Source organism: Phodopus roborovskii, unplaced genomic scaffold (genome assembly GCF_943737965.1).
Source record: "Phodopus roborovskii unplaced genomic scaffold, PHOROB, whole genome shotgun sequence".
In the NCBI taxonomy this organism is placed as follows: Eukaryota; Metazoa; Chordata; class Mammalia; order Rodentia; family Cricetidae; genus Phodopus; species Phodopus roborovskii.
In genome coordinates, this window is record NW_026126433.1 from 17,031,322 (window position 1) to 17,055,347 (window position 24,026).

Genomic DNA, 24,026 nt, shown 5'->3' on the forward strand with positions numbered 1-24,026 from the left:
TGGGGTAGAAGTAAAGCTCACAGGTACAGCATTTGTGTGGCATAAAGAAAGCCTGTGTCAGAGCCATAACATTGCCAATAAAAGAAAAAAATCTTATTCTGGTAATAGATATGCTGTGATTATTACACACTGCAAGCCATACTGAAACGGCAAACAGTACCACACAAATGTAATAATATATATCAATTAAAAATAGGATGTAGTCTATTCTAGGAGATCTTGTCTTAAGCCCCCAAATTTATGTCTTAAAAAGTGCTCAGGGTGGGTCTGGTGGAGGAGATCTAGACCTGTATTATACCAAGGAGCAATGATGTTGGCCCTATGGTTATGATGGCTGTGGGACTACATATCCACATAGACCTTTGTTTTAATTTTTTAAATTTATTTTATATAAAAAGTCCATTTAAATGAAAACAAACATTTATAGACATAGACCTTTTGTGACTATCTAGAATATCCTACTACATCGAGTACCCAGTGCCACAGCCTAGCTAAAGAATAGCATTATTTGTTTACCTTAAGGATCTGTTTACCTTAATGATTTGTTTACCTTAATGATCTCTGCCTGGGAGCTGGTGCAATTGTCCAGCATCATGGAAGAATATCAAAATTCAAAGTAGTTTCTGATGCTGTTTAATGTTTCTGCACCGCTATAAAGTTGGAAAATTGGAAATTCAACAAGCACCTAAAAAAAGGACTATTTTGAGGACTGCAGCACTACCTTTACTTATTCTTCAGCGTCTGTTTCCTGTTCTGAATTGATATTGTCATCACTCATTACAGAGAGATGATTTTCAGAGTGCTGAACCACCATTGCTGAACCACTACTGTGCTTGGGCTGAGTGGATGGGATGGAGAATTGTGCAAGGCGCGCTACATTAGAAAGCTATTTCTCAACTTCTCCCCGAAATGACAAATTGACCTTCAAGATTTGTGAAACAGATTAACTGAAACAACTGGGTTACCTAAACAGAATTTCTTGCCGGAATTTACTACCTGTTATCCAGAATCAGTATGCCAAAGGCAGCAGGGGCTTTCTAAGGCAATGTGTTGATCTGAAAGCGGTTGGGTCCCAATCCTGCCTCTCTACTTACAGCTTATTGTCAGAGTAAAGGAACTTAACTTTCATGAGCCTGAGTTTTTCTACCCATCAACTGACAGCTACATGGTGGTATATTACCCCCACACCCTCGATTTGGTACAAGGGATAGACAGAACAACTAACTAATCAATTGATACAACCAGTGCTAAGACTAAATATCTGGGAGAATTTTTGGTTAGTGCCACAAAACCATTGTGACAGTGTGGAAAGTTTCCAGAAGCTGTGTGAAGTAGGAGAGTAGAAGTAAAAGATCTCTTCTATTCAGGCAGTTCAAATGAATCACTATAACCAGCATGACTTGTGAGGGGGCTCAGTCTGTTGAAGGTTCATAACCCTTCCTCCTCATGCCACAGGCCCCAGGCCCTGGAAGGACTGCAGGCTGCTCAGTCCCCAACAGGTGTCCTTCCTGCACAGCAGCCCGCAGGTCCCCAGGGCTGCCCCTCCCGCAGTGCGCACAGCGGAGGATGCGGCCTGAGCTTGAGTCTGCGCGGTCACGTGACGGCCGCTTTAAGAGCGGCGGGCTGCCCACTCCCGCCCTCCCCGCTGGCGGCGGTCCTTTCCTGGCGCCTGGCTCTTCCGACCCACCCTTTCGCGCTATGACAGGTACACCTGCGTGACCGGGTTCCGCAGCACGACTGCTGCTACGCCAAGCGAGCTAGGGGCTGCTCAGGAGCCGCGGGAGTCCCGGCTGGGCTGCCGGGGCTGCTGAGCCAGCTGCACTGCAGAGCGGCTGCTTCCGCCTTCTGCGTCCTGGGAAGGCCGTGCGGGGTGGGGCGGACGTGGGGCACAGTGGGGTCGCTTCGAATCCTGACTTTGGGACTCCCGACACAAGGAGCTCCGGAGCCCTGCGTTAACACCAGGCCGTGGCCCTGCTTTGGCCTTCTCGCCGAGCCTATTTTTAGGCCTGTGGGACTGGGTGAGGCTAGACAGAGCCCAGTAGCGCCCTGGGCGAGCCTCAGTGCCACTTTGCCACTTGTGAGGTGTCAGGCCCTGGGTAAAAGTTCTCCAGGACTTTATAGGTTAACTGGTTCTTCCACGCACTTAAAGTTGTAGTCTGGGTTATGACAGCTACTGACCTGCCATCTGAAGGTTAAAGCACATAGTTGCCTTTGGTCTTTCCCTTCCATTTGCAGGATTCTGGTCTGTATACCAGCTAAGTCTGGTATTTATAACATCCAACCTTCCCTTTTATTAATTTAATCTGAGAAGGCATAGCATTGTCACCCGTAATGTTTGAATCCTATGTATATTAAACTTTTCTTCATCATCTCATGAAATCTGGGCCACTCTGGGGTTAAAGCATAATTCACTGTGCTCAGTTTAAGTACTTTTGGGACAAAATGGTTTTGGAGTATTACTGTCTCCAAATGTTTTGAGGATAATAGAAGCAAGTACAGGCTGAAGTTGATATTGTCATTACAGAATATAATTGATTGGAGCTGGGAATTCACAACTTTCTACATTTTCATAGTGTGGTGGCGTGTTCTGAAAGATGGTCCAATAGTAGGAGTTAAAATAGCTTTGAGGCCAGCTTCTAGGGAATGCACTGGTTCACCAGGCAGCCCGCAGCACTCTCCCTGATCAGGAATTTTCACTGCTTCTAGCTTCTTCATTGGAAAATGGGCAAAGGAGTATGAGGAAACCTGAAACAGAGAGTGACAGTGACAAAATCGACTAAGTGTCTTGTTGGACAGCAGTACCCCCAAATGACCATTGCCAGAGTTTGAACCACCAACTAATGTTAAAGTCCCCTTAGAGATGGTCCCCAGAATGATCATAGGAAAAGCCTGGAAAAAATCTTAAAATCTGGTACAATGAGGATTGTTCTTTGGGGAAAGAATGCATGTTTGCCTTCTGTTCTAGCTGGGGCTTTGGGGAAATTGGCATGTTTGTCCATTTCGGTGTTAGGGGAGGGTGGCATATGTCTCATTCTCCCAAATAAGTGGAGGCTGGCCATGGTTCATACTTGTAATTGTAGCATCTGTGAAGTAGAAGCAGGGCAACTGGTTTGGTTTATAAAGCCAGAAACTAGCTCAAAACTGTAAGAGCTGTGGCTGTAGTTTTTGGCAGAATACTTAACTAACATGTGGAAGGGTTCAGAAACATGAGGATTGGATCCCCAGAGAAGAATGGGATGAGGAAAAAGAACACAGAGAAGAGAGATGAGAGAGGTAGAGGAGACAGCAAGTGACAGGTTGGTTAGAGTTGACCTCTAAGCTTACCAGTAGTGATTGGTCACTAAACGGTAAGGCTACTAGGAAGTCCACTCTGGACAGAAGCTCATTCTGGTGTGCTAGGGAACAGGGCTCTTGCTTGGATTAAAAATACCACTCATCAGGCCTTGTAGAAGAAAGGACATGTGCTCCATGATATCCTTATACCATCAGTTTCCTAAGCTTCACCCCTGTGTTAAGTCACAGTTTGATCTAAGAATTTGTCTAGACTTTATCTGGGATTTGAGTTTTGTGGTTTGTGATCCTCTTGAAGGTTATCTGGCATTCCTGATAAACTGCAGTCTTGGCCTATTCCTGCTCTCCCACTAAAGGTGCTGCTGCCTCACTAACACAGAAAGTTATCTCTGAGGAGATGGTTTTGCTGAACTATTGTTTAAGAGTAGACCTGGGGAAAGGCCTTTTCCATCTGAGATATGCTTCTTTTTCTTTGTGTTAAGATCAGGCCTTTGTGACGCTGACCACAAATGATGCCTATGCCAAAGGTGCATTGGTTCTGGGCTCATCTTTAAAACAGCAAAGGACTACCAGGAGGATGGTTGTACTCACCACTCCACAGGTCTCAGATTCCATGAGGTGAGGATTAACTGCCAAATCTGTCTCTTTGTCCTCTGGGCACTAACATTCTTTCCCCTATTTCTGGAATCAATGGGCACTGAGCACAAATACTTCCTAGGGAGCTGAGCACTAGGTAGAGACAGATAAGTGATGCTAAGCTGAAGACTCCTGAATTTGAAATCTCTTCCTATCTTCTGGGAGATGTCCTGGGATTCCTCCTGGGAGGTACCATTCTGGAGTCCATCTTCTGAATTCCATCTGGAAATGAGATAACTGCCCCCTCATTAAATCGTCTGAGGGTGAGCCTGCAAATTATGTCTGTTCTTTTTCCTTTCCCCAAATGAAGCTAGACTTAAGTTGCTGCCTGTAAACCAGGAAACCTTCAGGTAACATTGAACAATTTTCTCCATTTCCAGATAACATTTGTCATCTAATGATCTTTATATATGCTAGAATAAAGTCCTTATGATTAGGCTTTCTGAGACTATTTCAGGATTTGTTAGGGCATACACTGAGAAGTACAAGCTGCTTACTGAATGGGTTAGTTCCTTTTGATATTTTGAAATTCAATTTTGTGATATCTGGGTATGACCTTTAAAAATATTTTTGGTGTGCCAGCAGTGTTGTGTAGTATCATTTTTACTGTCTCCTAGCCTTCTTAAAAATTGAGAATATCTTACATTTTAAAAATGTAAACACAGACCAACAGCCTTTAAAAATAAGACATTAAACATGTGCATATACATATATATGTATCTTCCATATTAATAATATTGATCTTAAATAGCTCTTGAGAAAGTTGCCCAAAAAACTTTCTCCTAATATTCTATTAGTGAGAATTGCATGACACCAAGATTTAATTTTGAATTCCCTTACCATGATTGACTAAAGTTGCTGGTACCACTGACCATTTCTTTTTAAAAACATTTTTTTTTTAAAGACCCATTTACTCTCTCAACTAAAATATCTCTCAACTAATGTGAAAGATAAAATGCACACCAGTTTTCTTCCGTGAATCTGTTAAATGTTTGTTAGTGATATGTCTGTATCATTCATTTTCCCTCTAGCTAGGTGTCGTGGCTTCTTCATTAACATACCACTAAAGACATACAAGCCTGAGTTCAATCCTCAGCACTATTGTAAAAATCTGGGTCTGGTGATACATGTCTGTAATCCAGCCACCTGGGAGGCAGAGAGGTGGATTCCTGCAGTTCACTAGCCCACCATCGTACCCTAGTGAGTAAGGCCCAGATCCCAATGAGAGAAGATTGCAAAAACGCAAGGCAGATAGTCCCTGAGGAATGATTCCTGAGAAGAACAAATGACTTCCACACACACACGTGCTGCTCACGTGTGTGTTTACTCACACACAGGAGCACATACATACACATTTAGGTAATTTTGAAAATTGGAAACTCTTAAATCTCACATACCAAAATTACGTTTTTCATTATGGCCAAGTAACTGCTAAACACCTAATAAGAGCAGTTACATTGGATTCCAAAACAATGATATCATAGTTAATTCTTTTTCTCTCTCTTGGGACAGTCTTCTAGTGTGCTTTCTTTTGCTGTAATAAACACCATGACCAAAAACAACTTGGAGAGGAAAGGGTTTATTTTGGCTTATACCTGATAATCCATCATGAAGGAAAATCAGGATAGGACCTCAAGGCCCTGGAAGCAGGAACTGAAGCAGAGGCTATAGAGGAATTCTGCTTACTGGCTTGCTTTCCATGGCATGCTCACTTGCCTAGGGTTGGCACCACCTACAGTGATCTGGATCCTCCCACATCTACCATCAATCAAAAATGACCCCATAGACTTGACTGTAGGCTACTCTGATGGAGGCATTTCTCCAGTTCTCTCTTCCCAGATGACTCCTAACATGTGTCAAATTGCCAAAAACCTAAGCAGTACAGACACAGAACTTCAGGAAACTCTTTGTTTATTACTCTAGGAGAAATGATACAGACACAAAACTTCAGGAAACTCTTTGTTTATTACTCTAGGAGAAATGATTTGTTATAGGCTTCCTCTCACATATTATATGGACATTATCCAGCATAATTTATTTAAAATATGCAAAAGTCAGTCAAGTCAATTCTAATACAATGTCATTGACAAACACGTGGACTGATACAGAGATATACTCTTAACAAACATTGCTTACATTTGTCAAAGTTATTTTCACAGTATGCCAGGTATTTAGTGATACAAGAAGAAAGAAAAGTTCTCTGGTGATATCATAAGACAGGTCAACCATAAACAGTTCCATCACTTCATGGAATTAACAAGTATACATGAACAGAGTTGTTCTGAAGTGAATCAAGACAGATTTAAGGGGGGGTATATAATGCCCAAGTGCCTGATTGTCTCATGATTAATGGGAAGGGCAATAAGGGAACAGTCAATGGGTTATGTGCTTTGAAAAGATTCTATATGATGTTTTCTGTAATTTATTTTTACAGAAAAGTTTTAGAGACTGTCTTTGATGAAGTCATCATGGTAGATGTCTTGGACAGTGGTGATTCTGCTCATCTAACTTTAATGAAGAGGCCTGAGTTGGGCATCACCCTGACGAAACTTCACTGCTGGTCACTTACTCAGTATTCCAAGTGTGTGTTCATGGATGCAGATACTCTGGTGAGTGTGGCTTTAAGGGTTTAAAGGATGTACATAGTAATTGAGACCTATCACTCATTTGAGAAATGCTCAACAGTAAACAGTAAACTTCAGATAATTTCAGGCTCCCTTACACCTGTCACCATCTTTTGTGTTGGATTAACAGGGAGAACCTAGGAAGGGTGTGTGTAAGTAAAGCATTCTTGTAATACTTTTCTTTGTTCTTTTTCTTTCTTGAGTCAGGTCCTCACAAATGTTGATGATCTTTTTGAAAGAGAAGAATTGTCAGCAGCACCAGATCCAGGGTGGCCTGACTGCTTCAATTCTGGAGTCTTTGTCTATCAACCCTCAATTGAAACATATAACCAGCTGTTGCACCTTGCTTCTGAGCAAGGTAGTTTTGATGGTATGTATCTGCTATCTTGTATTTGATAATCTATTAGTAAGGTCTCTCTCTCTCTCTCTCTCTCTCTCTCTCACTCTCTCTCTCCCTCTCCCTCCTTTCTCTGACACATGCACATTTTCTGTGAATACACCAGAGTAACCCACCCTAAAATAGACAAGTGTGTGTGTGTGACATAGTCTCAAATGTACTATGTAGCTAAAGTTGACTTTCAACTTCTCATCTTCCTGTCTCTACCTCCCTAAGTGGTATCCATCACCAAAACTGGGTTTGGTGGGATCAAACCAAGCTATATTCATGCTAGGTATGAACTTCTCCAGATCCACCTTGATGCCTTAAGTGCCTTTCCTTTAGACAAGACTGAGTTTTTAAAACTGATAAAACACAAGGAATGACTTCAGTTTTAGGGGTAAGGTCAAGCACAGTAGCAGCTTGTTTCTCTCAATGCTCAGCACTTAAGAAAAAAACAACTTCTGTTTTTAAACCTGAGTAAAGTTCCAAAGTTCTTGGCAGTCATGCTAGCAAGGATCTAATGTTATGTCCATGGTCCATGGGAACTAAGAAACCAGCCTAATAATTTGGCAGACATTCTTTTGTAAGTCATTAAAAACAAATATGAACAACCTCTACTTCCAAAGTGTAAATTTCTATAAGGCTGTGTATTAAGCAAATGGTATCTTCATAGCTGGTAAATGTAGCATTGACTAAGTTGTGAGCATTTACTTGTATATATTAACTATATCTATAGCTGAATGTGATATAGGCCCATGTGGAGTTCTTTCAAACACCAGAGCAGCCAGTGTAATCCAAGCGAGGCAAAAAGGAAATCTGGTTCAATATGACTCATTAACTGGTGTTAGTTCAAACTTCTAAAGTCTGACAATGGGCAGGTTATTTTAAACATATTTAAGTACATTGCAATTTGGAAAGAAGTTTCCTGGTGTAACACAGTTCCATGTGCACAATGAGGCACAATTACCCCAGCAATGGGGGAATCAGAGCCTGGAGGATCTCTGGAACTTATTGCAGGCTAGCCCAGCAATTGAGCTGTGATTATGATCAGTGATTGAGACCTTGTCTCAGAAAGGAAAGGTGGAAGAAATCAAAGAACATACCACATGTCAATCTTGAACATCCACCTGCACATGTGCATACTTATAGAAACTAATACCACACACACACACACACACACACACACACACACACACACACACATATGTATGTACACACATACACACACACACACACACACACACACACACACGTCTGGCTTAATCAACTTTAAGAAAATATTAACTGTTTACTGGGACCAACAAATGACATGCTTTTATCTGCTACCATTTTCCTCTCATGAACAAAATGGAAATGTGGTAATATTCATATTTAGAACATGCAGAATATTTCTGCTCCTTACAATGAAGACAGTTGCCTTGGCAAAGAAAGAGGGGAGTGATTTTAACAGGGTTTCTCTGTATGTCTCAAATTTTGCTGCAGGTGAAGTTCTTTCCACTTCCTCAGCTTTAATTGGAGGAAGGTTAATCTTCCTAGAAAGCCAGCACAAGCACTCTCAAGTTCAGAAAATAAATCAAATTCTAAAACATATCTGATAGCCTACCAGCTGCCTAAAAGCCACATGATTTTCGTCATGTAAAGAGCTGTTAGCCTAGTGGGTGGAAGTTTAGCTGCCAGTAGTCATGTGCCATAGTGAATTATGCAGGGTACAGCTAAAGAGAAGGAAATGTGCTAACAGATGGAAGACAAGCTGCAGTGGGCATTGTGGAGGCACTAGGAGTTGAGGTATGTCGTTAAGCAGCTTCAGTGTGTGCAAAATGTTCTTATGGAAAGGGCTTCTGCTTTTTCAGTAGAACCTGAACCACTGAGATTCTTTCTGGGTTGCTAACAAGGTAACTGCAGCTTTTCAGACAGTGGCCTTCTTTTCTTCTTTTTTATCATAATATTTTTTTTTTATTTAAATTTGAAACAAGCTTATTTTAAATGTCAATCCCAGTTCCCTCACCCTTCCCTCCTCCCTGTCCCACCACAACCCCCATCCCATCCCCTTTCTGTTCCTCAGGGAGGGTGAGGCCTTCCATGGGGGATCTTCAAAGTCTGTCATATAATTTGGAGCAGGGTCTAGGCCCTTCCTCATGTGTCTAAGCTAAGAGAGTGTCCCTCTATGTCTAATGGGCTCCCAAAGTTTGTTCTTAAACTATGGATAAATACTGATCCACTACCAGAGGCCACATAGACTGCTGAGTCCTCCTAACTAACACCCATGTTCAGGGAATCTGGATGGGTTCCCAGCTATTAGACTGGAGTCCATGAGCTTCCCCTTGTTCAGGTCAGCTGTTTCTGTGGGTTTCTCCAGCCTGGTCTTGACCCCTTTGCTCATCACTCCTCCCTCTATGCAACTGGATTCCAGGAGTTTGGCTCACTCAGTGTTTAGCTGTGGGTGTCTTCTGCTTCCATCAGCTACTGAATGAAGGCTCTAGGATGGCATATAAGGTAGTCATCAGTCTTATTGGGGAAGAGCATTTAAGGTAGCTTCTCCACTATTGCTTAGATTATTAGTTGGGGTCAGCCTTGTACATCTCTGGACATTTCTCTAGTGCCAAACTTCTCTTTAAACCTATAATGACTCCCTCTATTATGGTATCTCTTTCCTGACAGTGGCCTTCTTTCACTTGCTCTTGTCAAGGGAATGAATGAGTTTTCTCTGGAGTTAGAAGTGAAAAAGTTGAGCAATCAGCTGTTCAATATGTTTAAATTCAATAAAAGAATAAACTAGCTTAGCTTAATTCAAAGCTTTTTCCATTTGAGGTGTGTGTTCCTGGGTTTTATTTACTGAGGGTATCTCACTCCATGCTTAGGAGACTGCCCCTCTCTACAGGGATGTATTCATTTGCAGCAGCAAATGGTACCTAATACCAATCAAATATTTATTTATAAACAACTGTCTGGTGGCAGTAACTATGGTTTGGTTCTAATTTTAATATATTATATTTTGTAAAAATTATAAATATATACATACATTTTTTTAAAGATCTATTTATTTTTATTTATATTAATGTTTTGTCTGCATATAAGTATGAGTACCACATGTGTTTCTGGTGCCCAGCTAGATCAGAAGAGGTCATAAGATCCCCAGGAACTGGAGTTACTGATAGTTGAGAGTCACCATGTAGGTCCTGGTACAGGTCCTCTGCAAGAGCACCGAGTACTCTTATCTACTGAGCCATCTCTCCAGCCCAACATATAAATACAATTTTAATGTTTTAAAATATTTTTGTTGCTGGGCACGATGGCACACACCATGAAACCAAACACTCAGGAGGTAGAGGCATACCTGGCCATGAGTTCAAGGCTGGCCTTGTCTGCATAACATTCCAGTCTAGTTAGAAGTACACAATGGAACCATATCTTAAATTTTGTTGTTGTTATTTAGGTGTCAAGCCATAAGCATGGAGGAAAATATTTTGAGATGCTCCTTTCTCTTGTGTCCATCTTCTGATACCCCCAGGGTGCCCTTCCCAATTCACATGTATTTATCAGGGTCTCATGTATCAGCAGTCTCAGATTGCTACCACACAAAGCGTGTTAGCAGATGACTGTATCTGTCTGACTATCTTGACAGTTCTGCTTAATCTCTTGCTCACATTCAAAAGACTGGAGCCTGGTGTCCCTGACAAGCCACATAGGCTGCTGATGACTGAGCTTTTGAAGCTGCCATTAAGCCCTTCTGATTACAAAGAATGTGCCTGCTATTCTTCTAATCATCAACCTTCAGTCACATCCTCTACCAATCGCCTCTGGCCAGGAGAAAAATCCTAATATGGCAAACCATGCTTGACTTGTTTTTTTTTTTCTCTCTCTCTCTCTCAAGTGCCTGGGGTATCAGAATTTAGAAGTAGTGACTACATTATCTCATTCATGGTTAACATCTAATTTTCCATAGGGTCAAGTCCGAGTTCCTTTAGTCTTTTGTGTTTTTAAATTGTTTTGAAATTGCTTCTTTATTGAAGTTTTCTGAAAGTTTATAGAGTAACACATAGAATTGTGTAGAAAGAAGATAAAGTTCAGGCATATTAATGAGAGAAAGCGGTCATGATACTGCAAGCACTCACCAGGGATGAAATGAAGCTGATACACTGAACTCTAATTTGAACTCAGCCTGCACAAATTCCATATTAAGGCTGCTTGCATATCTGTATGTATTAGTTTTAAAAACTCAGTACAGGAACTCATATTGCCCAATCTATAGTGCCCTATTGTTTACTTGTTTAATCTTGGTGCTTGCTTTTATAATTATAACCAAAGTACCCTAAATTATTAATTTTATTTGTAGTAAACTATGGAGGAAATAGAGAGTACATTTTTTTTTTGTGGCTGATTATTAGGTTTGTTTGATTTTACTTTCAGCTGCATTTAGGATCTGTGGGAAAGTTGGTAACCCTCCAGGTTCTCAATTCTCATTGATACCCTTAGAGTCTGATAATGTTTCAAAATGTTTTCCAGACCTGGTATATCTTCTTTAGTCTTTTTGTTAATCTGGCTTTGTACTGAGCTTACCCAACAAAAAAAATGAAGGACTGAGACACTTCAAAATAAATGACATATATGCTTTTTTCTTAAGAGCTGTTTTTTTTTTTTTTTTTCCATTCTACTCATGAGCCATTTTCTTAGCCATCTGTCTGCCATTAGTTTTGTAACCAGAGGAAATGAAGGACCTGTGAGAAACAGGAGGAGGAAGGAACTAACATGTTACATGCCTGCAGGCTCTAAATCTAGCTATTTTACATTCTCATTTATTTCTCCACAGTCCTGTGAAGGACACACTCATGCAAGCATCTGTCAAGTGCTCACTGAGGCCCCACCACCTAACTAGTACTGGGAATCTACCATTTTTCAAAGTTCAGGACAGTAGCTTGCCTATTGGCTCTGAGCTTGTGTCAGAGCCAGGGGTGACCAGTCTTTCTCAACGCTGGCTCAGTGTACAGGAGGAGGAAAAGATGACGGTTGCTGTTGATTTGTTTGTTTTGTTAAGTTTCTTTCCCAGTTATCCCACACTACAATATTCTCTGGAATAAATTCTGAGAATGATTACACAGAAAAAATTCTTAATTACCATGTTATAGATTAATTACTTAAAATTACCTTCTCTGAGTAGACAAACAGCTAGTGCCTTAATAATTTTATAGATAAAGAGAGATTTAGGTCTCTGCTTCCTTGGCTGTGTGTGTTCCTTCCACTCTGATCTGCAAAGTTCATACAGACTGTTGTTCTAAATCAGCAGCTGTCAGTGGTCTCCTGCTGTTCTTGAATGTTATTGAACTCACCTGTGTTTCTATAATAGGTCCATTCACTTGGTACTTCAAAAATTATTTCAACCCCTAATCTAAGCAGGATATCAAATTGAAGAATCAAGAATAGTCCTAAATAGCACAGATTTTGCTTTTGGCCTCTAAAGCTTTACCGTATTTGTGAGTTTATGGGTTCTTGACAGTTAGTTATGCAGTCCTTATTCTGTGAGGATCAACATGCTAATGAGACTGAACCAGGAAGCCCTGCCTTGGACTGGGAATGTGTAATTTTTGCTAGTATCAGTATCTAATGATATAATATAACTTTGTCATTAAGAATCTCTTTTTTTTTTCTTCTTTTTTATTGTAAGTGCAAAGAGCTGTAACATGGATTGTTAAACCAGTTGTTCTTCACTTAAATGGGCTGAGGCCAGTAAAATGCAGGAAGTCCTAGGCCAAGTGCCTGAATTTCCCTAAGCCATGTAGAGATAATTCACTAATTACCAGTAAACCTCATACCTTCAGAGGTAAACCTTACATCTCTGCTGTCCATAGAGCAATATCAGCTGTCATTTGGTAATCCTTGGCTTGCTGCTGGGGGCAGCAGTGATGGTGTCTTCCAGAAATAATGTAAAAGTCAGCTTTGGAGAGTACGTTTTTTGTTATTTCAGTACCTGATTGATAATAGTTGAACATTTTCTTAACTGTATTTGTTTAATATATGCCCCTCTGCTTTCTTAGTGAATTAGGGACCACTTGAGAGTTGGATCCTGTTATTGATCATATGTATTATACCCATAACAGAAAACTTTACATGCTTTCTATATAAATGAAATTTTCAAATGTTACACCCGTAGATATAGTAAAACTTAAAAGTTTTGTCATAAGGCTACAGACCAATGTTCCTCAAGTTTCATATTCAACATTTTGCATTTCTGTCAAGCATAGGTAAAACCTATGCTATAGGAGTCTTGATCACAAATGAGGGGCACAATGGTAGGAATATTCTTATGGCAGATACTGGTATTCATATTTAAACTGGAATTGCTTTATACTTTCCTTTTGTGACTGTGGCCAAGCAGTCTGCAAACAAACTACAATCCTGGGAACTAGACGACATTGAGCACATGTACAAATTTCAAAGGCAGTACTCACTGTCAATAAAACAGATAGAACCAATGTCTCCTTATGATGTCCCCATGGTTACCAGGCTTATAACCCTACTCAAGTGCTATGGGACTGTAAGGTCAGCAGCTTTGGGCAGCCTAATAGAAGGATGATGCAGAGCTAGGCGTCTGTTCCTGTTTGCAAAACTGGAGCAAGGTGTCCCTTGTTATGTTGTCTTGCTTCCCTGCCTCGCACATGTTGGCATGCACCCACTTACCAGATCACAGCTGCTGCTGATAACTGCTAATCATGTTTGTCAGTTCTGAGACGACTAAGATTAACTGCCTTAACCTGGCAGATTAAACTAAGCTACCTCTAAGACTGACTAGAAAGTACTAGACAAAATCCTGGATTATTATTATTTGGGGGGAGGGATAATAGATGGATATTTAGCAATCTTCATTGCATCTTTGTGTGTTTTGTAGTACAGATGTAATATATGAATATTCTGCTTTCAATAGTGCTCTTAATATTTCTAAAAAAAGCAAACAATGAAAACTGAGGAAGTTACTGACATCACATATAGATCTTTCTAACCCATGCTTCTACCTGACTGTGAAATGTCAAACTATGTTTGGAGAACGTTGATTAGGATCGCCAGACTGCTCAATTAAAAGCATTGCCTGAAGGCAGGTGTGCTGCCACACACCTGTAACCACAACACTTAGGAGGTGGTGGCAGAAATAACAGAATTTTAAGGTTATCCTTGATTACAAAGAAGGTTCAAGGCCAGCTTGGGCCACATGAGACCCTGTCTCAAAAGTTAACTCTGAAAAAAAAAAAAAAAAACCCAAATCACTGGATAATCATTTTCAATCCACTGTTTTAGGATGAATAATGATTTGTTGTAGTCATATAATGGAATCAGTAGCCATAGTACTTACTGAGCATTTCAGGTTTGCCAGTGTAAAGTGCACTGCTGATTAACCAAGGCAACTTTATTGCTTTTTGTCCTTACTGTTTCCTGATGTCTAGGTCCCCCTCAGCCTTCCCTCAGCTAATGAGCTAGGAATGTTTGCAGGGGGCCTGACAATAAACAGAAACCACCTTTCACGACTTCTGTATAAAGCCAGCAGCTCTGACTCCTGTTTCTCAAGCACACAGTGGCTTGGATATTCTAAGTGCTAATAAGGCTTTCATGGGATTTTTTTTTGATATTTTATATATGTAGGCAATATTCATTTTAAGAATTTTTAATTTATTTATTTTTATTTTATGTTCATTGGTGTTTTGCCTGTAGGTATGAGAGAGTCAGATCTTGGAATTAAAGTCAATTGTGAGATGCATGTGGGTGGGGTTTGGGTTCTAGGTCCTTTGGAAGAGCAGTTAGTATCCATAACCAATGAATAATCTCTGTGCCATAAATTGGGAGTAGAAGGGCTGAGGATGTAGCTCAGTGGTAGAATGATTTCCTAGCAAGGATTAAGTTCTGTCTTCCATCCCTACTGTCTGCCAACACACACACACAAAACCAGTGCAACAGTTAAAGGAGTTGTTTTCTAAAGTTCAAAATAAGAGCAACTGCTTATATTGTCTGGAGATACATATGTAGTAAAATAATTGTGAATTAAATTGTAATTGTAACTTAATAGTTACCCATGTCAGAGAGGCAATGAGACTGGATGGGAATGCCCTCACAGAGAACACAACACAGTCGAAAACATTCATGCTTTAAAATTGAATGGTAGATAAGTAGAGTTCTGTGATTAATATGTTTTATTATCTACATGTATATTTTTCTGTTGATAGTAAAAAGGATACAAAAAGAATCCTTTAAAAGGTCTAAAGATAATTCCTGCCCCTTTGTATTGGTGTTTTTGCATTAGAAAAATAAGAAAAAAAATGAGGGATAAACATTTATAGTAACAATCCTCTAACATAATGTCTTGTTTCAATTTGTTTATGTCCACAATATATGCTATATGTATCTTTATAATAGACAGTGGACTGATGGTCTTAGGTTAATTTTAATGGCATAATAATAACTATCAGTGATTAATAGCTTAATTTACTCTTCCTCCATAGCATTGATGTTCTTTCAGCTTCTTTGCTGTGGAATATCTTGAAGGTTCTTGCATTAATTCAGGAAATAGTTCTCCAGTATTTATACATCTGAGGAAATGATAGTGATAAGCAAATCTCTGTATTTATGGAATTTAGAATCAAAATGATCAAGTTTCTTTTTGTATTTTTCATTTTAATTACATTGACTCTTGTTAAGCTTTTATATTTTTGTAGTTTTTTTATGCATTATTTTTATTTTGAGTGAATTGGAGATTCACATGCTTCTGTATCCCTCAACCATTTCCCTCAGTGGCAATGTCCATTATTAACTACAGCATAATTTTAAAATAAAGAATTAACATTGGTTCAGCCCATGAAGATTATTCCAGTTTCATCAATTTTACTAATGCACTGACTTGTATGTCTGTATAGATATGTTTCTATTCTATTTTATTATGTGTGTACTTTGTTGATACCACTACCACAATCAAAACAAGAACAGGGCCCTCAGCTTCCTCTCTGTTTTCTTCTGCCCTTGGCATCCACAAATATATCCTCTATGGTTTTTATCACTCCAAGGAGGTTTTATAAATGGAATCATTCTGGTTTTCACTCAACCTAGTTTTCTTGAAATGTGTCCAAATCCTGTGCATCAGTAGTTTGCTCCTTTGTTCTATGGCATTTTTATTTATGGTTATATTTATGCACCTGTTGAAAGAAATCTTGGATATTTCTAGTTCTGCCCTATAATAAATAAAGCTGCTATGAACTTTTCCTCAGTCTTTGGTTTGATGACTATGTGGAAAACAAAATTAGTAAGACTGCAGACCCCTGTCCTTGGACATCAGTGTATCGCCCACATTTTTATTATCTTTGTGAAATACAAAATAAGTTCCAGGACCTGTGCTTCAGAATACAAGCTTGTCTTCGCATATAGGAATATCTTTTGTATTGTTATTTTGTTGTAGAGTTTAGGGATACTATTGACCAGGAGTCTATGACTAGCAAGAATTCATGTCTTAGTTCTGGAGGCTGAGAAGTCCATGATCCACATGAAGGCAGACTGTTCTCACATGCCATCTTTTTGCAGTAACCTGAAATAGTAGAAGGGGTGAAGGCCCCCTGAACAACTCTTTTATGACATAAATTCAGTTCCTCTTGGAGATTATGGTTTCAATATTTATATTTGGGTGCTATAACCTTTCAGTACATTGCATCTTTGAAATAGTGATACGTATTCTGTTCCATTTCTGATTTTCATTTCACTTGTTTATTGAGGAGTGGGACCTGTCAAGGGTTCCTAGGCAGAGAACTTTACTCAGTGAATGCCATTGGTCTGTCAATTGGAGAAGTATTTGCAAAAAATAAGATATACATAGTGGTGATTGGGCACATTTGGATTTTAAATAAGAAGCCCTGATCTTTCTTACTCCTTTCTCTTAAAATTACTCACATATCCATAGTTTTGAAATCTTCTGGTCCAAAGGAAGCCAAAAAGCACGTGGGCTTCTTGAATGGTAAAAGAGAATACTGGATCTTGACACCAAGTAGACCCAGGGCAGGACAGACTCATTTCCTCCATCATCCCCACCACACACATATCCTATGTGTCTCCTCCAACACACACACACACACACACACACACACACACACACAACTCAAGATTCAGGGTCTACTTAAGACTCTAGTTCTAAGTGTATTTTCTGAACTCTAAGAGGCTAAAATAGAAAACTCAAAGGAAGATTACATTTTCAGTTAGTTTTCCTTACCTGTTTATTTAGGACTTAGGTCAAATGCTTAGCTTTTTAGATTTTTGTCTGTTTGCATTCCCTGCTTTGTTTTTGTCTGTTTTGAGACTGGGTCTCACTGTATAGCCTAAGCTGACCTGGAATTCATTTTCTGGCCCTGGCAGACAGACATTAAACTCATAGCAGTCCTTCCACCTTAGCTTCCCAACTGGGGAACTATAGGCAAAAATCTGATTCCAGGCAAAAGCCACCCCGCCCTGCTTATTTTCCTTTAAAATGAATGGCCATGTCTTCACTTTCCAAGGAAAGCACAGAGTCTGGCCCCTAAGGCTCAATAGGTACTTTACTTTGTGGCTGACCTTAGCTACAACCATGCCTACCTAGCTACTGCTTATCCAGAGATCAGGTCAGCAACACACCCCTGATGGGTTGTCGCCATGCTGGCAAAGGGCAGTTACAATTACTCGACAAAATACCTGTTTAGCCCTTGGGGTTCCTGGATGAACTTTGGTCTTTTCTTGTAAAGTGAGACTACTCTTTGAAAATGAAATCATCCAGGAATGATGAACCAGAAGTTGGGGGCCCAGAAGATAGTTCCCTATTCCAACTTGACAGGTTTTGCTTTCTCTTCTTTTTTCTCTCTTTTCTTTAGTCTTAGTAGAAAAGTCTAAAATCTTATCTGAAAAGTGATGTGCTGTGATTCTTCTGGTTCCATTCACCATCCCAGATCCCCTTTGACTTATGCCACTTCTGTGTCTTTCTGTACCCTCATGTTCCTGCCTTCCTCTGTGCTGAGTGTGTGCAATTTATGTCCTGTCTAACATGCCCTCTGCTGCTCATCTCTCCTGCATTTGTCATCATGTATTCCACAGTGAACCGCAGGTCTTAGCTCAAGCACAGCTTCCCTATGGAACCCCTCTCTGAGCCATGCCCATGTATCCTTATAACATTTGTCCTTTTTTCTCCTCTGCCCTTACCACCATCTGTGATCATTTTTGTTAACTTTGACTTGCTAGTATAGGCATCTGTTATGCTACCACAGACTCTTGGGAAGATAATGATCATGTGTCTTACATTGACTCCATAGTACCTAGTACAATGTGTAACATATAGTAGCTGTTTCTTAAATATTGTCAAAACTAAATCAGAAAATAACCATTTACCCCCAAAATGTCCTAAAGGATATGACCTGGAATTTATTATTAAATTAAATAATACATTTTAAACATAATTAGTATCTATTTTAATGTTTCCATGTATTCCTATAAAATCCCTGAACTGCCTTAGAAGTGTATAAACTATAATACCTTTCTGTTTGTGTGTTTTCCTTCAGGTGGGGACCAGGGCCTACTGAATACATATTTTAGTGGCTGGGCAACGACCGATATCAGGAAACACCTACCATTTGTGTATAACCTGAGCAGCATTTCAATATACTCCTACCTCCCGGCATTTAAAGCGTAAGTGCTGTTGGTTGTTGTGAGGGCAGGGGAGTGGGCTTTCACTCTATTGTCTTTTGGGGGAAAGTAATATTTGGGTGCTTTGAGGAAAGCTTGCTCTTGTAAGAAATATAGCTGCAGTTCTGAGAGGTTTGACATTACCCACTGATCTATACTTGAAGCAGCCCAGAGACATTTTACTACCTTCTAGAACAAGATTCCTCTCTGTTTTGGGTTGGAACACAGAACATGGAGTCCACAGACAGGTACAAACCCACTTTCTGCCCAACACTAGCTGCTGAGTTGTGATCTTCCTCTGTTCTCCTCTCCCCCCCCCCTCCCCTTCCTTCTTCACAAACAGGTTGTTAACAGTCCTCTCCATGGTTTTTGCAGGGACTTAGAACAGACAGCACTGTGCTGTTGTGGTTGAGAGGGGGACTTTGCCACTGACTGCAGTCAGCTCCCATCCTGAAATTGCCACTTAACAGTTACTGATACTGTGCTAGAGCCTGAGCTGTTCTGCCCTAGTGTCTTCATGGTGTTATTGTGAGCACTGAGAACTGAAACCATTAGGAGTCTGGCCTGAACTGCACACTAAATGAAAGGTCCTCCGTGCTACCTCATTTGCAGTGTTTATCAAACTGTGAAGGCCTGGGATGTGTTCTTTAGCTTCTGACTCATCTGTGCTGAGCTGAGAAGATGATTCAGACTTATTGAGCAAGGGCCTAGCTGTCAGGGTAATGCTGAGGGATAGACATGAGTGAGCACCTTTTGGGAGTTAAGCTAGTCTCGCTCATCCTTGCATGGCTGGGGCATTCCTTAGTGAGCAGGACAAAGGGCATTTGAGCCCTCATGTCTCATTTTCCAAAGTAATTAGCATGTCTGGATTTTTGTGGCAGGAATGGTTCCATTTTAGTGCTTTTTTTGGGCAGACTCTGTGACCATCTGCAGATAAGGATTATAAGTATTTTATGTTTTTCCCTCACTCTTTCCGTGGCATATTTTTGACAAGCTATCAGTTCTTTCCTCCTTCTACAGTAAGACAGGAAGTTTTAAACACACCACTATTCTGAGTAAAGCAAATAGAATAGGATTGACATCACCAAGAACATAAATGTTATTTTTAGTCCTCAGTTCTTTGGCTTATAAAACACAATCTCTGTTGTATGCAGTTGTAGACCTGGTGTATTTTAATCATTATTGACTCATAACTAGTCCTGCTAGTTTGAACAGTGTTCCTACATATATAATAATTTGGTCCCATTGAACTGGATTTGTCTATAGTTGAGCAGTTGCTATAATCCAACTGGTAAAATGAGTATAACAAGTAAAAACCATGTGAGAGCAAAGAATTTTAATGGCACAATCAGTGCTCTGGGTTCTACAGTGAGCAGGTGTTTTGGAATGAGCATCATGAGCAGGCATGAATCTGACATCATCCATTTAGCTCCAATTCCTGAACAGGATGAACTTAGTGTTCATGAACTTTTATTTCCCTGAGGCTTAGTCTAATCTGCTTTCCATTTTACTTGCCAATATCAGACACATCCCACTTTTCTGGGACAGCTTGGTTTGTTGAGTACTGCTTGCATTTTTTAACACAGAAACAGGGAGAGCAGTCTTAGTGCTGGGGAAGAAGAAGGACTTCTTTGCTAGAGATTTGGTCCATATCTCCTAAGAACCCCACAGTTTCATGTGCTCTAAGTGAATTTTGCAGACAAAGTTGGAGATCTAAATGGTCATAATGGCCAGGGTGGTTTCCTCTTCCTGGTTTCTTCTTCTTGCTCTGGCAAGATTCTTGATTTTTCTCCCATTTCTGTAGAGAGCATAGCACATTGAGGAAATCAGGATCAGTAATCCAATGGTTAGCTTGCCGCTTGCCGTCTTACAGGAGTTTATGCTACCATTAGTGGGTCTCTCTTCCTTTCCATGATATGACTGCTCAAAGCCAGATCTTATCTCCTCCAACTGCCACCTGCTTAAAAATGCTGAAACAGTATTAGAGAGCTCATTTTCACTTTCCCTGCCAGAAAATGTTTTTGGTTTTCTTCCAGAGACCTAGCTTTATAGACATTTCCCTCTATTTCTTTACATTGGGAAAAGGATACCAAGATGTAGGTAGTTCCATTTCTTTTATGTTTTAAATTTTGGTATATCAATGTAAAAATCATTTTATAGACTGAATTAGCCTATCATAAATACTTGGGCCACCAAAACTTTCTACAGAAAGGCCTGTAAATTTGTAGCCCACATTGGGTTCAGAATGGCCTGGTGGTTCTCCAGGGCTGAATAGCCCTGGTACATGTTGCCTTCTACAGGGGACCATGGGTAATGGCAGATAGAAGGAAAGTCTAAGGAATGATTTAAAGCAAGGGGTTTCACTGGGAAAAATGGAGACTTTGTCTAAAACTTCACATAGCCATTTGCTAAGATGTCTCTAAAGCCTTTAGTTGAAGTGTTGGGCACAGAAGCCATTCAAAAGAAGACTGTTCACAGAAATGCATGGGCACCCATGCACACACACACACATATATGCATGTACATTTTACACATGTGCATACACACACACTTTTAAAATGTGTACTATTACATATAGTTTCAACTCAGATGATCTCTTGGGAATGAACATGTATTTGAGCCATGGAATAGTAAGTCTATGCCATTCTGCATATCATCTGGATAGAACAAAACAAAGAAAAAAGACTTAGTGGTTTTATTACCTTTCATACTACTCAAAGTTTCTGAAAAACAAAAGTAGTATATCTTATAAGATCCTCTTTAGCCTAATTTAAGAACAAAAATGTTTTGGTTAGTTATTTTAAAGTCAATTTTTAGTGTATACATTGGGAAACAATTTATAAATGTGTTTTGGGGTAAAATATTATTTAATTTGTTATGCTTAGCATAATGTTTGGGGCAGAGTTGGCTTTTAATTGTAGCTTGTAAATAATAAACATGCATATACACACATGTACACACACACACACACACACACATTGAATTCCATAGTGCATGTGTGTGTGTGCATGTGTGTAAAATCTGTTTTTTCCAATTAGAAAGTCTGTTTTATGCTTATAGTAGAGACTTTGATTTGAACGTAGTACTAGGAAAAACATCATTAATCTTTTGAAAGTCACTGTGTTACTGCCATTTTGGATTTCTTTGTAATCCACTAACTGATATCTATTTAGGTCACATCATTCTATATAAAACATGCCTAAAACAAAGGTATAGAATCATCTAGTATTGCTTTAGACTACTGTAGAGATTTATTAATTAAATTGACTACAAAGTGTAATTTATAAATAATTTTTATGTAAATATTTTTACTTTCTCCTTTTACTTGAGTTCAACTATGACTTGAGATATAGTATATTGAAAAACAATAATTTTTCAACTTACTACTTTGATTCTATGTGATATATATATATATATGTATGTATGTATATGTAATGACTAAGTCCCCATCACACATATTTTAAATCATATTTTCTGAAAGAAATTGACCCTTTAGTGTCTGAAATTCTATGCTCTTGTGTTTCTGCTGATTATATTTCCAAGATCCCTAGAACACCTTTGCCTTAGGTTTATCCCATGACTGTTTTCACCAAAACTGTAATATTCTCTCTTTTTACATTCCTACATCTTTACATAAATCCTAAAATGTGTTACTTGGGTTACTTTCTAAATGTTTATTGGTTTATTTAACCATTCATTTTCTTGGTGATCCTGGAACCTATACATTGTGTTGCACACCAAACTAACCTATTTGGCAGCAGATTAAGTGTGCAGAGCTTCTTGACATGTGCTGTGTGCTGAAGAACAAAGTGGTATCTGCACATACCTGTTCTTCTTTTCTGGGTAGTGGTAATACATGTTGGACTTCAGGAGTCCCAATACTCAATGTGACCTAATTTCTAAGCATTTATCTATGTTGGGTATTCTGTCCCTGTTCTTACTGCTACCTTCTCTGCTATCACCTGAGTCTTTATCAACAAAAAGTTTCCATATCAGACTCAACTCAGCCTTTTCCTGTTAGCTTTTGCTTGTTGTATTTCCGTTTTAATGCTAATGTTCTTGTGCATGCTAGGCAAATACTCTATTGCTAAGCCACTCTCTTTAGGATTCGAAACTATCTTGGAGAGGCATTCTGGTGATAGGCAAAAAAGGAGTGAAAGGAGTGAGATCACACAGGCAGAACCTTGGTTGAAATTGACATCTGGATTAGAGAGGGGCTCATGGAAGGAAAAAAAGGAGATAAGATCTCACAGATCTTAAATTCTCATGCTGCATACGTCATTTTCTCAGAAGTATCTTTCATTTGTACTATGCAGAATTTTATTAAATTCTGTTGTCATTATTTAAAAAAATAGGGGTTGACTCAGCACAATATGAAATTAAGGAATTTTACATAAAACCTATACTTTTCAAGCTTCTTCTGAAAAATGAAGTATCTGGTGGGATATGTCAGATATTATCATTGAAGTCTGTAGAAGGCAAATGGTCCATTTTATAAGGTAGGAAGTTTTTTGGAGACAGGTGGTGGAGGTATGAAGTTTGCAGGGGTGTATTAATATCTTAGTGAAACTGTACAATAGATAAACAGATATAAAACCCTGAGTGAGATATTTATACTACCCCTTTAAGGCTCATGGAACATTGCAAAAGAAGGGATGGAAGGAATGTAAGCACTGGAAAACAAGGAGAAAGGTTATGCATTGCCAGCATCTAGATGTGACACAGCCACCATATTCATGAACTCGCAGCAGCTGTGATTTCTTACATTGGGCCTACTCAAGATAAGCCCTGTCAAGTGTCATCCAGGGACAGGGAAAAGGCTGCTGGGGCCTTACCCCTTACTGCTGAACTATTGGCTACTGAGAGATTCTGGAAGAAGGAGTGGTTCTCTTTAGATATGCACAAATTCTGAGCTGACCAGAATCTAGTAAATAGGATAACTCAAAACCCATAGTCACAAAGATGGTCCTGATCATACTCAGTGGGTTGCCCACAAATATAACAAAGGCCATGAATGTGACCAATTTGTAAAGAAGTGGGAGGACATATAGGGGAGGGAGAAAAATAAGAGACAGTAGGGGGTGAGAGCAATCAGAAGGCCATATGTACATCTATTGTCAAAAAATAAATTTAGTTGTAAAGAAATCAGACATTCAAGAGATATGTCTGAACCAGACAAAACTATTAGATCTGTCAGCACATAAAATGTTTATAGCCACAACATAAGAAGACGTAGCCAAGGGACTCGTAATTTGTAGAAGAATCATGAAGACTGAGTCTCAGAAGAGGGAGTAAGAAAACAAGGAAACCCAGGAAATAATGATATTGTAGGAAGCCTCAGAATGAAAATATTTCCAGGATAAAGGAACATTCCATCTGTGTGAAGTGCTGTTGTAGATAAAATGATAACTTAGAAATAGTACTGATCATTC

At 39.4% G+C, this 24,026-nt stretch overlaps 1 protein-coding gene across 2 annotated transcripts in view; it reads left to right on the forward strand.

Moving 5' to 3' along the window:
* The first annotated feature begins 1,546 nt into the window (after positions 1–1,546).
* Gyg1 (glycogenin 1) overlaps positions 1,547–24,026 on the forward strand; it is a 32,899-nt gene continuing 10,419 nt past the window's right edge. Inside the window, exons 1-5 of one of the 2 annotated variants that reach the window (XM_051185925.1) lie at positions 1,547–1,705; positions 3,774–3,909; positions 6,362–6,536; positions 6,759–6,921; positions 18,471–18,597. In XM_051185925.1, the coding sequence (XP_051041882.1) occupies positions 1,567–1,705; positions 3,774–3,909; positions 6,362–6,536; positions 6,759–6,921; positions 18,471–18,597 (740 nt within the window). In that variant the 5' untranslated portion in view covers positions 1,547–1,566. The remainder of the gene's footprint in view (positions 1,706–3,773; positions 3,910–6,361; positions 6,537–6,758; positions 6,922–18,470; positions 18,598–24,026) is intronic. The other variant, XM_051185926.1, reaches the window with a different exon arrangement.